The 14,501-nt window shown below is 41.1% G+C and overlaps 1 protein-coding gene across 5 annotated transcripts in view; it reads left to right on the top strand.

The window, feature by feature from the left end:
- Positions 1 to 14,501, top strand: part of DCAF6 (DDB1 and CUL4 associated factor 6) — an 86,297-nt gene that overhangs the window by 26,944 nt on the left and 44,852 nt on the right. For 4 of the 5 annotated variants that reach the window (XM_079760704.1, XM_079760701.1, XM_079760700.1 and 1 more), the window contains exons 8-10: positions 1,578 to 1,671; positions 2,865 to 2,984; positions 4,880 to 5,128. In XM_079760704.1, coding sequence (XP_079616830.1) covers positions 1,578 to 1,671; positions 2,865 to 2,984; positions 4,880 to 5,128 — 463 coding nt within the window. The remainder of the gene's footprint in view (positions 1 to 1,577; positions 1,672 to 2,864; positions 2,985 to 4,879; positions 5,129 to 14,501) is intronic. The other variant, XM_079760702.1, reaches the window with a different exon arrangement.

The raw sequence follows: 14,501 nt of genomic DNA, 5'->3' as shown, positions 1-14,501 counted from the left end.
GGACCCCCTGGGGGTTGTCTGCCTGCTGGCTTAGGCCCGCAGGGAGTGGGCCCAAGCCGGCAGTCGGACATCCCCCGAGGAGTCCTTAGCCCTGCCATGGAGGTGGGAGAGGCTCCCACCACTGCCACTGCCACTGCCCTTGCCAGCCATGAGCCCAGCTTCTGGCTGAGTGGCGCTTCCCCTGTGGGAGCACACTGACCACCAGGGGGCAGCTCCTGCATTGAGTGTCTGCCCCCTGGTGGTCAGTGCACATTTATCCTATCTAATAATAGACAAATATGCAAATTGACCGCACCTTCGCTACGCCCAAGCCACGCCCACCAACCAATCATGCCGAATATGCAAATTACCCCCAACAAAGATGGCGGCTAATTTGCATATCAGGACAGCATAGAAAGAAGCCAAGAGCTGCAGAAGGGAGCAAAGCTGCGGAGAAGCAAGCAAGCCAGGGGGAGGAGAAGGGAGGAGCGGAGGCGGGGCCGGGGGAGAAGGAAGTTGAGCAGGCGGGGCCGGCGGAGAAGGGAGGAGTGGAGGCGGGGCCGGGGGAGAAGGAAAGAGAGCGGGCTGGCGGAGAAGGCGGGGCGGGGGAGAAGGGAGGAGCGGCGGCGGGGCTGGGGGAGAAGGGAGGAGCGGAGGCGGGGCCGGGGGAGAAGGGAAAAGCAGGCGGGCTGGTGGAGAAGGCGGGCCGGGGGAGAAGGGAGGAGCGGAGGCGGGGCCAGGGGAGAAGGAAGGAGAGTGGGGCGGGCTGGCGGAGAAGGCAGGCCAGGGGACAAGGGAGGAGAGCAGGCGGGGCGGGGTAGAGTGCAGCAGGAAACCCTATTGCAGGATTTTTCCTGCAATGGGAACGCTAGTATATATATAAAAAAATAATAATAAAGGAAAATGAGAAGTGAGAAACAACTGAAGAAGACAAAAGAATATTCTTTTGTCTTCTTCAGTTGTTTCTCACTTCTCATTTTCCTTTATTGTCTTTTCTTTCTTTTCCTTTTCCTCTAATTTTTAAATTGAATTTATTGGGGTGACGCCTGCCCCACTTCATTATTGAACTGCTGCATTGAATACAATCTCTCATTTTTTCCTGGTCCCCATAGTTTGTCTCTAAAATATACATCCCAAATCTGTAGCACTACTCACCACCCTGGCTACCACTGCTACTTGGTGCAAGGTGTCAGCATCTCTCTCCTCTTATGTTATGGGGCTTTCTAACCAGTCCCCCTGCCACTCTTCCCATAATCCTCTCCTCAGGTCATGCTGCTCTTCTGATCAGCTCTCCAAGGGGCTCCCACTTCTTTCAGAGCCAGACTGAGGTCCTTAGTAGTGTAGTTTCAAGACCTACATCATTGGTTCTCATACTCCTCTGCTCTCCCTGCTTCTCTGCTCTAGCACATCTGCTCACTCGGGCAGCTAAGCAGGCCTCTACCTGAGGGCCCTTGGCTTCCTCTGCAATATTTCCTTTGCGTCTCTCACTCTTCAGTCTATGTGCATCCTCAGTACAGAAAGTAGGGGGGTGGAGAGAAGCTATTAGATTTGAAGTGTGCTTTAGAGGTGAGCAAACGAGTGTTCTCCTCACCTTTTAGTTACGGCAGCCTCCGGTGAAGCGCTTGAGGCTTCGTGGTGACTGGTCAGATACTGGACCCCGAGCCAGGCCAGAGAGTGAACGAGAGCGAGATGGTAACTATACTTTGGTCAGCTTTTTTCTTTTTCTATGGTGTTTAAAAATGAGTATTTCACTGGTTTCCATTGTTTTCACTGTTACAAGTGATGTTGCAGCAAGCATTCTGGAACATCTCTTAGCACACCTGTGCAAGTGGGTGCAGCTAAATTTCCACAAATGGCATGGCGGGGCCACTGGATTAGTGCCCAAAAAGCACTCCTTTACATTCCCACTGAAAGTGTAAGAATGCTCGTGCCTCATAAAACATCAGGTGTCATCAAACTTCTTAATTTTTCCCTTTCTCTTAGATATAAATGGAATGAGAACCCTCAGTTTCCAACCAGAGAGTTTTATAATAGCACATAAATTTTTTTACCCTTCTCTCAGGTGCCTTTGACAAGTGTGAGAAACTACCTCAGAAGCTTTAAGACGGCACTTTAAATAGAATTAATTTTAATAAGTGGGTCTTTAGCGAAAATGTTACTCTAATGACTTCTGAAATCTTTCAAGATCAAAGGCATATTTCCCAGTATATTATCTTTTGTATTATAATACCTAAATATAAAGCTACATAATATAAAAGCAATGAAGTATACAATAAATTCTATTTTCACAAAAAATTGAAGAACAAATGATTTCCATTTTTAATTATATGATTGTAGAATAGAAATGAATTGTCAGTTTTGATGTCATACGTAATTTGAAAATGCTCAAGAAAACTTGTGTATTTGAAGGAGGAAAAGCAGGGAGGGAAGAGACGAAACACTTCTAGTTTCAGTTAATTTCAAGTATGTGGAATTTGCTTTCAGTAAATGATGAAAACAAATTCAGTTTAAGAAAATTTAAGTGAGAGGGCAAACTTTTCTTTTAATCTGAACAGTGTACAATGCACAAGCCCTTCCTAGCTGTGCACTCTTGGAACTAAAGAGGTGGGTTGGGTAGGGGTGGGGAGACCCTAAGACTAGGCAAAGATGTAGGAGCTAAGTCCTATTCTTGAGGAACTCAAATACACATGGAGAGCCACTCATTTAAACTTTTACTGTGAAATGTGATGATGGCTCTTGTGGATCTGTGTACATTCATAGAATTATTTGGGCAATTTGATTTTTTTAAGTTATGTTCATTTTTAAGGCCCTGAAATCTGGGTTTTTGCATTAATGAAAGCTGCTGACTTATTACTAATTCACGGATACGACCTGTGTTTTCATAGGAGAGCAAAGTCCCAATGTGTCATTGATGCAGAGAATGTCTGACATGTTATCAAGGTGGTTTGAAGAAGCAAGTGAGGTTGCACAAAGTAATAGAGGACGAGGAAGATCTCGACCCACAGGTAAGTGCTCTTATTAATTACAGTCACCAGAAAGCTGGTAAAAACTCCTGAGTGGGGTTTATTTTTGCCATCTGATTTCCACCATGTTTTAGATCTACAATAACACAAGGTTCTTACTGTTGTGTGAAGCAGGAGAGAGAGAGGGCATTAGGTACAACTGGTCCCTTCAGGGTCCACTAGTTCTAGCCCTTATTTTTTGCTTTTCTCAAAAAAAAGTAAGAGCAGCTGATAGTCCCCATTTAAGCCCTTTTTTTAAATTAAAGTAGAAGTATATAAAACTCTGTAGATAAATAAATTTTATATAATTGAATAGTTTCTACTTTTGGTTACTTATATACATTGGTTATTAATTACGTTTCTGGTGTTAGCTGACCTGTTTTCATATCTTTGTTCACTACTTTCCAGCTTTGTGGTCTTTGGCAAGTTACTTATCTTTATCAAAAGTGAGCATATAAAAGTTAACTCCTGAACATTTTAAATCCCCAAATTAAAGATTTCTATTGAATTTTATCTGTAAGTGGATTTTGTTAAGTCATGCAGATCAATTAACTTTCAAAAAAATTCCTTGGGCCCTAGCTGGTTTGGCTCAGTGGATAGAGCATGGGCCCATGGACTGAAGGATCCCAGGTTCAATTCTGGTCAAGGACACATGCCCGGGTTGTGGGCTCGATCCCCAGTAGGGGGCGTGCAGGAGGCACCCAATCAATGATTCTCTCTTATTAATGTTTCTTTCTTTCTCTTCCTTTCTCTTCCTTTCTCTTCCTCTCTGAAATCAATAAAAATACATTAAAAAAAATTCATTGGACTGTGGATTTGCTAAATTTGTGCTTAAATTTAAGAAATATTCAAATCATGGTGATTGGAAAAAAAACTTGACATTCTGTGGTAGTTGTATCTTGCAAAGCATGAACTTGGTTTGTCCACTCCATTTTTAATAAAATCTAGATTTGAAGCAAAATCAGGAAAATTTTAAATATTTATTGAGTATTAATTATTCCTTTGCAGATAGCAGGAAGCCTAGCATGGCACATAATGGACACTTAAGCCCTTTAAAATCATGCCTTCATCATGTTAGTTTAGTGGTTAAAACATTATGGCTAATGAAATGGGAATGAAGAACTTAATCCTATTCTGGCCTATTTGTTGTTTTACTCTTGCTAATAAAATTTTTATTAGATGTTTTACCAAGGACATGATGTTATAGAGTGGAAATATCTCAGTATAAATCCATTCTATCCAACTCTTGCATCGGAATTATCGCCTTATTTATTTATTTATAATATATTTTTTATTGTTGACAGTATTACAGATATCTCCCATTTCCTCCTTCGCCCCCCCTTCCAGCCCCTACTTTCTCCCTCAGATCTTCACTACCCTATTGCCCATGTCCATGTTTTATGCATATAAGTATATAAGTTCTTTGGTTTATCTCTTCTTGTCTCCCAACCCTATATCGAGGTATGTCAGTCTGTTCAGTGCCTCCCTGCCTTGGGTCTTATTTTGTTGGTCAATTCATTTTGTTCATTAGATTCCATAAGGAATCATCACCTTTAAATTTGAGGAACTAGGCAGTGCTTCTAGGCATCTCACAAGTTATTTACTAGTAGCTTTGTCTAAATGAAGCTGCCATATGGAGCATTTTGCTTAAAAGAATGATTATTTTTAATAAGAATGTGCTATAGATAGATGTTTACCCCTATTGACTAGCCTAGTCAAATGGACCAAACTACAGTGGGTGCTTTTGATTTTCCTGTATATTATATATTTCTGTGTGTGTGTGTGTGTGTGTGTGTGTGTGTGTGTGCAAGCAAGTGTGCCTGAACATACTTCTTCTGAGTGGTTGGTTTTGGAAAGCATTTAGTATTTGAACTTTCATTAACATGTGCTTTTTGAAGGTGGGACGAGTCAGTCAGATGTTTCGACTCTTCCTACGGTCCCATCAGGCACTGGTTTGGAAGGGGGTGACACTGTGATGGAAGTAGACACTCCAGCTGAGCAGTTTCTACAACCTTCCACGTCCTCCATGGCCCACTCCACAGCATCTCCTACAGGAAGCCCACCTTCTACTTCTCTGCTGTCCTCTCCAGACAGTGAACACAGGCCATCTGCCGAAGCGTCTGGACAGCACACACACCATCAGTCTGGTGAGGATGTTACTCTTTAAATAGGCGGAGGGTCATCTGATGGTTTATGATCATGATCATTCTCTAGGGACTGTTTGGAAAGATACTAAGTCACATCGACTTGTTCCTGCTGGAGCAAATGATCTAAATGACACGTAATATGTGAACATATAACCAAAACATGAAATTCAAATGTGCCTAACCTGCATGAATTTTAATAAGTAGCAGGAATCTTCCATTTACATAAGAGAGTTTTATAAAAATATGGGTACAGTTTAATGCACTTAGTTTAATACACCTCTCTTAAAGATTATTTTTATAGGCCATTATAGACCAAAATCTTTCTAAACCTGTTTGGTTGTAAGTCTTTATTAAAGTAATGGTAAAAATATAGCACTGATTATTATTGTTTCCATTGTATTTATATTTTTTCTTATTTTTTCTCAAATCATGAAGCACTTTTAATAATTCTGTATAGTGCATTTGATGTGGTCTGTTGTCAGCAACATATACAGTACAGTCACTAAAAGAATTATTCTATATTTACTTAAAAAAGAGTTGTTTAAACTATTCCTTGTCTTTTTGGTGCTTGATATTAGGGGAAAAATTAACTTCTAAATTCTGTTAAAATACTATTTCCTCAGTATTATAACTCCATGTGTTCAATTTATTTTTCTCTCAAACTGTGGCCTGTACTATTTATAACAGTAATTGTTAGCAGCTATGTCTGTAGTTACTTGGCATCTTAAGTGTATATATGTAATTATAATAACTGCTAAGATGTTTTTCCTTGGGTTTTTCTAAGGAACCATTTTACTTGACATGTAACCAAAATATTAGAACCTGGAGGTACAACTGGCAGGCCTAAGCTGAAACTGATAAAATTTCCTAACAGTCTAACTGCCAAGCTGTCACTGTATTCTTGTTCTCTGAAATTGGATGCCAGATCACCAAATATGGGGTGTTTTAAAATTAAGCACTTTTTAAATCAATATTTCCCATTTTTATGAATTCGTTTTAGGTTTCTATGGGAATGGAAGCCAGAGCCAATTATGTAACTGTTAACACTATGCTCAATTTATCTATAGTAGTAAGATAAAGCTAAGCTATAAAATCTGGTTTTTCATTCTCTAATCAACATAGCATTCCAACATATGGGAAAATAAAATATTTTGGAGAGTTTGGGAAGTAGGGATCAGTTAAAAGTTTGCTTTTCAAAGCAGGTAAAATCGGTAAAAACAAGAATTTTTAAAGTGATAGCATTCTTGGAAATATTCTTCAGTATTGTAGTCATTTATAAGTTATCAGAAAAACTTAACAAGAAGACTCCTTAGGTCACGTTCACATTCCAGTGCATCTCAACTCATTACAGTTATTTCTGAGAAAAGTACTGAGTGTGGAGTTTCTTTTTATTTTTTATTTTTATAGTTATTTAACACATCTTAATACTACATTTCAAATTGCTAAATCCCTTTTATATTAAATATATTAAATACTGCAGTCATGTGAATCATTGAAATAGAAAAACTTTGTGATGACCATGTGATCACGTGGCAGTTTGCCTATAAATTTTTCAAAGAAAAGTAAGGAAATACTTTTAACTGGTAGATTATTGAAAGAATTTTGGTTGACTACACCATGGAAAATTGGAATATTTCTATGTTATCAAGATAGTTTTGCTATTGAGGAAAGTGTTTGATGTTAGATGTAACATCTAAGGATTATGTTTATAATTGTTTTGACAGTAGGCCTTTCATTACCCCAGAACCCAACATTTTAACAATAAGGACTTAATGTCTTCCTTTGTTTCCCAATCTCTATGGACGTTTAAGTCCAGAACCAAGGTTTGTGATGGTGGGACTTGTCCATGGAGTGGGTAGGAGCATCGTCTTCGAGCCATAATTTCTCTTACTGCCCTGCATAGAAATAGAGAAAACGAAAAGTGTGCTTTTTGCCTTGCTGCGGATACCTCTTTCTGTAAAGGTTTATGCTATTCCTTCATGTCCCTTGCATTTCCTGTCACTTTTGCTGAAGTGAGGGAAAGGGACATTGAGAATGTGAAAACTTGCCTGGCAAAATTCCTTCTCTGATTGAACCTAATTATTTGCTCTCTCTTAGACTGAGCTGAGTTCTTGAGCGATAGTGAGGAAGGTCATGACCACACACGTCAGTGTGTGCTCCACACGTCAGGGTAGTCCTTCAACACTGCTGCTCATTCTACACCTTCCTATCTCTCAAACTTTTCACCCTCCCCTTTGCCCTCATCCCACCCCCAGCTGACCACCTTCCAGCATCGACACTCCCATTGATGTGATGGGAGAAGTGTCTGCTCCTATGAAAGGACGCTCCCATTCTTTCCCAGAACCTCCAGGACTTTTCTCCCTCTCCTGCATCATTATTGCCTTTTCTCCTGAATTATTCCTTTTGGCCTCAAGCATGCTCTGTTATTATCCCCTGTCTTTAAAATTTTTCTCTTAATTATCCCAATTCCCCTCCAGCCTTATAACTTTGCTTCTTTTAAATCAGAGTCTTCAAAATAGTCACTCACACATATTATCTCTATTTTCTTACCATCTTCCACTTATGTATCCACTAATTCCAATCTGCCTTTCAGCCCCCTTTTCCACGGAAACCTTTGTCAGAGTCACCAGTGACTTCCATTTTGCCAAATTTAAAGTCTACTTCTCTGTTAGTACCTTACTCGAACTTTTGAGCCAGTTGCATTTAAGTCTGCTGCTCCTTTCTTTCTTGGAACTTTCCTTTCTTGGCATTTTGTCACACCTTTTGCCTATGTACCCTGACTACCAACTCTCTCGATGGTTTTCAGTGACCACTGCTGATGTTTCTTCTTCTGTAGAACCCCGTAGTCCGGCTTCTCTTCTCTATCAGTGATCTATCCCTGGACGACTGTGTCAGTTCCCATAGCTTTTTTAGTATCTCCTCCAAGTTGATGAGCCCCAGACTCCTACGTGCAGTGGCTTATAGGACACTGCTTTCTGACTGTCTTTGAACATCTTTAGTTTAGTGTGTCCAGACTAAAACTTAATTTAGCCCCCCACCCTTCCAGTCCCCTAATCTATTCCATCTTAGTTGTTTTACATCTTAGTAAATTATAATACCACTGCCCATTTGCTTGTTTTAACAGCCTATGACTTATTCCTGATTGTTCACTTTCCCTCACGTCCCAGGCCCAGTCCACTATCAAGTCCCGTTGTTTCTACTTCTTTCCCTCTCACCACCTTTCTTGTCTGTTGATTGCTCTTCCTGCAGCTGTTTTTGCTCCCTTATCATTTATTCTCCAGGCAGCAGCCTTGTATTTTTAAAGTTTTTTAAAATGTTAACTCAGATTATATAACTTTACTATTTAAAACCCTCCAAAGAGACCTGGCCTGTGTGGTTCAGTTGTTAGAGAATCAGCCTGCACACCAAAGGGTCACAGGTTTGATTCCTGGTCAAGGACAGGTACCTAGGTTGCAGATTTGCTCCCGCCCCCCGGTTAGGGCTTTTTCGGAGGCAACCAATTGATATTTCCCTCTCACATCGATATTTCTCTCTCTCTCCCTCTCCCTCCCTCCTTCCCATTCTCTCTGAAAGCAATGGAAAAAATATCCTCAGGTGAGAATTAACAAAAACAAAACAAACAAAACACACACACAAAACATAACCTTCAAAGACTTCTAATTGCAATTGGAAATACAACTACAAAAGAAGAAAATCAAACTCCTTACTGTGGACTTGTAGGAACTGACTTGGCCTGACCCTAGCCTCCTGCTCCAGCTTTGTCTCACACCGCGTTCTCAGTCCCTAATGATGACTGCGCTCTAGCTGTCCTGGGTTCCTTTCAGTTTCCCAAATGTGCCACTTTCTTTCTGACTCTGAGCCTCTGTACGTAGAGTTGGAGAACAGTAAGAACCTGAGCTGAGAAGCTCTTCCCCTGACTTAATCATAGAGTCAAGCCCTTGTTTCTTGGGTCTCAGCTCAAATGTCTCCCAAGGGAGGTCTTTCATAACTCCCCTAGCTAGATTCATCTTCTTTTCCTACCCTCCCTAAAATTTTATTCTCCCTTATAAATAGTTCTGTTTATTTCCTGAGAAGTTCTTATAAAATTTTGTAATTTTCTTGCTCATTTTTGATTGGTATATAACTTATTGTCTCTTACTAGAATATATTCTCATGATGACAGAGACATTATCTACCTTGTTCTATATAAGCCTCCCCCCAAAAATATAGTCACTCTCTAAAGGTACTTTTAAGATTGTTATCTTTAAGCTAGTATAGCTATACTAGTGACACAGTACATGGATTCATGCACATTGAAAGGAAATTAATTAGAAGGTGGCTGGCGGGGCGAGACTGGGTGAGATGGGCCGGACACGCCCTGGAGCCAATCTCCCGCAGTCTCTCCCCGGCATCTGCAGAGTGAGTGAGGGTCCCTCCAGCAGGTGGGGTCCCTTGCTCTGGCCTGCGGGGATCGGGCCAAAACAGGCTCGATCATCCCCCGAGGGGTCCCGGAGTGTGAGAGGGCACTCTGCAAAGTTGCTGTTGTATAGGGTGTGGAACGCAAACACAAGTGTGCAGTAAACCAGCAACAACATAACCCACGGCTGAAGGTGAAGTCACGCAGCCCCGTGAGGAATCAGGCTCCCTCCTCTCTGGTTTCAGGGTGCGTCACCCAAGAACCACCGCTGCTCGGCAGCTCCTGCATTGAGCTTCTGCCCCTGGTGATCAGTGTGTGTCATAGCAACCAGTCGGACTGTCGGACACTTAGCATATTAGCCTTTTATATAGATAGATAGATAGATAGATAGATAGATAGATAGATAGATAGATAGGGTATACTTAGCTCTACAGTATGTTAGTCTGTATAGTGTCAGCCCACTCCATTCATTCTGGATGTTTCCCATAGGCTCCCCAATGTGATGTCATCTAGGGGAGATGCTGTGAATGGGTATCCAGTCATTCATCATTTTTGGATCCACTGTTTGCCCTCAACTATTCAGAACATATAAGACTACATTCTTTCCTACTTTGTTCAAAAATATCTTAAGGTAACTTACAGAAATACTTTTAAAATCATTTTTATAAATGATGGAATTAGAACAAACAAATATAAGTAGGAAAAAAATAAAATGAAGCCATGAGTGAGGTGAACATACCAAATGCATTACCAAGGAAGAGTCTATCTAGGGGACCCGAGTGAACCATTGTTAATTAGGAAAATAAGTACACTCAAGTGTAATTTGAAATCAGCTGGTAGTACTTTTTGTTTGACTTCTTTACTCTTTGTATACTTGAATTTTATTTCGAGTAGTCAGACCATTTGAAACCATACTCTATATACATAACCCAGAATTTAAAGAGACATTTTGATTCTCATATTACATGTGGTCTTTTCTTGAATATTTAACAAAAGGCTGGTTATATGATTAGCTAAAAACCAGAAAGGTCTGACTATGAGTTGAAACTATGTAGGTTAAAATGAAATCTTCACTGTTTTATGTATTTCAAGGCAATTATAAGATATTTTCTTCTTTTCTTGGTAATGCCAATCAAACATCACTTTTAGTCATTTCTAAACTAAGCCCGGAAATGTCTTCATTTTGTGTGTTATTTGTAATTTTTTCCCATGGTAATGAGAGAGTGTTACATGAGGCCATCATTCCAGCATGTTATAGCTTTTTTCCTTCTGTTGCATTGTAATCTAAATCAAAGAATATGATTAGAAAAGGTGGTTTTGGATAGGATGGGTATCTCAGTACATACAAAATTCAGTTTGGGAGGCTCCCTTTGAGAAGTGAGTCACATCAAGGGCCCCTGTTTTGAATTAAATGGATCACTTAGACCAGTAGGATTTCATTTTGTTAAGATAATATATGATTTGGACTATGTGTGGATTCCTGCTTATTTACAAACAACTGTGTCTACTCAGATTTACACATTTATTTAGATCTATCCAGAATCATTATAGCTGAATTGAGCTCTGTAGAAAAATGTCTGGGGAGATAAGAACTCTATTATCAAAGCACACATTTTAAAGCATAAACATCCAGATTTTAGTTTCCTTAAAGGGGATCAGGGTCTACTCAGACTAGGTAAGGCCATTTATAGATTATAAACAAGTGTAAATGTTAGGTTAACGGCCACTTTGGGGAAACTAAAGAAGAGGCTAGAGGAACTTGGAAGTCTTAAGTAAAGGAGTGACCAGTTCTAGGAGAAAGAATTCACAAGGACCACCTGGACAAGACACACATTGAGAGCAGGCAGAGAAAGCACCATGGAGTCAGACATAAACATAGCCCAGTGTTCACGACCAAAGACCCTGTGTATTGGAGAGGCAGGACCTGAGGTTAGAACCAAGCTGGCCTTTGTTCTCCTGTCTCAGTGGGAATTAAGGCATTAAGGAGACTAGCCTGGCATCTTTGAGAAGAACACAAGAATAAAGTTAGTAGTTTTAGAGATGGAAGTACAGATTTTCCTTTAGCATTTCCTGACACATTGTTCAGGGTTTTGTTTGTTATTATTTTTTAATTCAACCCAAAGGTATTCATTTTAATCACTTTCTATTTTGGCTTATCTTAGCAAAACTAATTCTAAGCATTTATTTGCATTATAAATTATATATGTTTGTGCGTGCACTTTTACAAAGGTATAATATGTGTGTGTTTTACCTGTCTTTAATATGTCAAACCCACTAGCAGAACTATTTGTATATGTGGTTGAAATTTTTAATTCAATTTTTGCTTTTCCCAGGTGGCTATGTGTTGACTTCTTTTTCTAGGCTCATTTTTTTTTTAACCCAAGGGGGAAAAGAGCCACCATACAATCAGCCTTAAAAGCAGACAAACAAATTCTTCTTCCCAGAGCACTGGAAGCATTGGCTAAATCTTGATTTTCTAGGTTAGAAACCATCACTGCTTGCTCTTAGGGCTGCTCTTTGCTACATCACCTAGTGGTCTAGGATGGAGACTCTTATATTCCCACAAAGATTTGGCAGTACAAGAGATAGGGTTAGAACAACCATGAAATTGGGTGAATTTTTTGGTGATTTTTTTCTGTTTTCATAGCAAAATTTGACAGATAATCTCACTTCTTATAGCAATTTCTTTTGAAGTATAAAAAGATAGACTTTATGCCTTTATAATGATGCTCTATTTTATATTGTAAAAAGCATTGTTATTATGCTGACAGTCAGTCCTATATAATAAAGCCTAATATGCAAATTGACTGAACTGCGGAACAACTGGTCACTATGATGCACACTGACCACTAGGGGGCAGACGCTCAGGAGCTGCCCTCTGGTGGTCAGTGCGCTCCCACAGGGGGAGCACCGCTCAGCCAGAAGCCAGGCTCACAGTTGGCAAGTGCAGTGGTGGTGGCAGGAGCCTTTCCCGCCTCAGTAGCAGCGCTAAGAAACAGCGAGCCGAGTGGTAAGGAGCAGCAAGCAGGCGGGTGGTAAGGAGCCAGGAGTCTCGGACTGCCAGAGGGATGTCCGACTGCCGGCTTAGGCCCGGGGGGATTGGGCCTAAGCCAGCAGTCAGACATCCCCCGAGGGGTCCTGGACTGTGAGAGGGCACAGGCGGGGCTGAGGGACCCCTACCCTCCACCTCTAGTGCACGAATTTCAGGCACTGGATCTCTAGTAAGGTATATGTGTCAACCTAAAAGGAAAGCACTGTGCCATTGAGCAAACAGTTCATTTCTCAATGAATACTACCCTCCTGAGTACTGCAGAATTCTCCAGGAAGAACTAGCAGTGAGAGACTATGATGGTACTTGAATGGCTTGTGAAATCTTAGCTGCCAATTGGCTAATTGAATAAAACTCTTTATACATAGATGACATAGTAATGAGAGGTTAGTATCTCTGGCATAATGAATTCCCGAAGTAATACACCAGTGTTGGCAGCCTTATAATGTATGTACAAGAGGCTGAAAGCTGTTATGGCAGTTTGTATAATTTGCAGCCAGTGTCACAAGAAATTGTGTGTGCTCCCACCATCAAATCAACAACTATTGACTCTTACCTTGCGCCCCGCTGGCCCTTTGGTTCTGGTGAGTGAAGTTTTATGCACCTGTCCAATACCAGTTCCTCTTCTTCTCAGTGCAGCCCATCCCCTTTGGTGGACTCAAGGGTATCCTTCTTGTGTTTGCCACTTCTTTTCATACATCGTCTTTCTTTCTGCTCCCAATTCAGCATTGTTTGTTAACATACAAACGGATTATCTTCCAAACTAACACAAACCATTCACCCGATTTCTTTGTTCCCCATTAGCAAGACTTGGAATGTAAGTGCATTTTTTTTTAAAAAAGTATTTTTATTGATTTCAGAAAGTAAGGGAGAGTGAGGGAGAGATAGAAACATCAATGATGAGAGAGAATCATTGATCAGCTGCTTCCTGCATGCTCCCCACTGGAGATTGAGCCTGTCATCCGGGCATGTACCCTAACTGGGAATTGAACCATGAGCTCCTGGCTCATAGGTGAACCACTGAGCTACACCTTCCAGGCATATGTGCCTTGATTCTATATCATTACCTCACCTTTGTCTTGAACCTGTTCCAGTAGGTTTGGCCCCTGTGATTTCACTCCAACACCTTTAGTCAAGGTCAGCAGTGATTCCAAAGTGCAGAATCCGATGGGAAGTTCTCAGTATGTTTTTCATTATATCAGCAGCTTTGACACAACTGCTTATTTATTTATTTTTTTTTTTACAGAGAGGAAGGGAGAGGGATCGAGAGTTAGAAACATCGATGAGAGAGAGACATCAATCAGCTGCCTCCTGCACACCCCCCACTGGGGATGTGCCCGCAACCAAGGTACATGCCCTTGACCGGAATCGAACCTGGGATCCTTCAGTCCACAGGCCGACGCTCTATCCACTGAGCCAAATCAGTCAGGGCTTACTCCAAACTCAACACATTCTGTCACTCAGCCTATAGAAGTCCCTCACTCAGTTCCCTGTGCTCCTTGCGGGCTTCTCTTTCTCACTCCTCCTCTTAAACACTGGAGTGTCCCAGAGTTCAGTTCGTAGACTTCTCCTCTATCATCACTTACTCTCTAGTCACATCACCAGTGACATCCAGATAACTTGGGGAATTCTAGATTGTCATATTCAGTCCCTGCTCAGCTTCTCTACTTGGATATGTCAGTTCTTTTCTTTCTTCTAATACCGCTTGCTCCTTCTCTGTTCTTCAGTGTTACAATAAATGGCATTCTCTTTTTCCTGTTACCTAGGCCATCAGCAAACTGTGCTTCCATTGCCTGTAAGGTAATCCCACATCCCAGTGCACTCGCCTCCCAGCATTTGCACTTGCTGTTCCCTCCATCGGGAATGCCCTTCCGCCACACAGTGCGTCCTTGAGGTCTTTGTTCAAAAACCATCTTAGGAGAGAAGCC

The sequence above is a fragment of the Cnephaeus nilssonii genome (genome assembly GCF_951640355.1).
Source record: "Cnephaeus nilssonii genome assembly, chromosome: 21".
Taxonomy (NCBI): domain Eukaryota; kingdom Metazoa; phylum Chordata; class Mammalia; order Chiroptera; family Vespertilionidae; genus Cnephaeus; species Cnephaeus nilssonii.
Note: the sequence above shows the minus strand (reverse complement) of the source record. Positions and strands in the feature narration are given on the sequence as shown.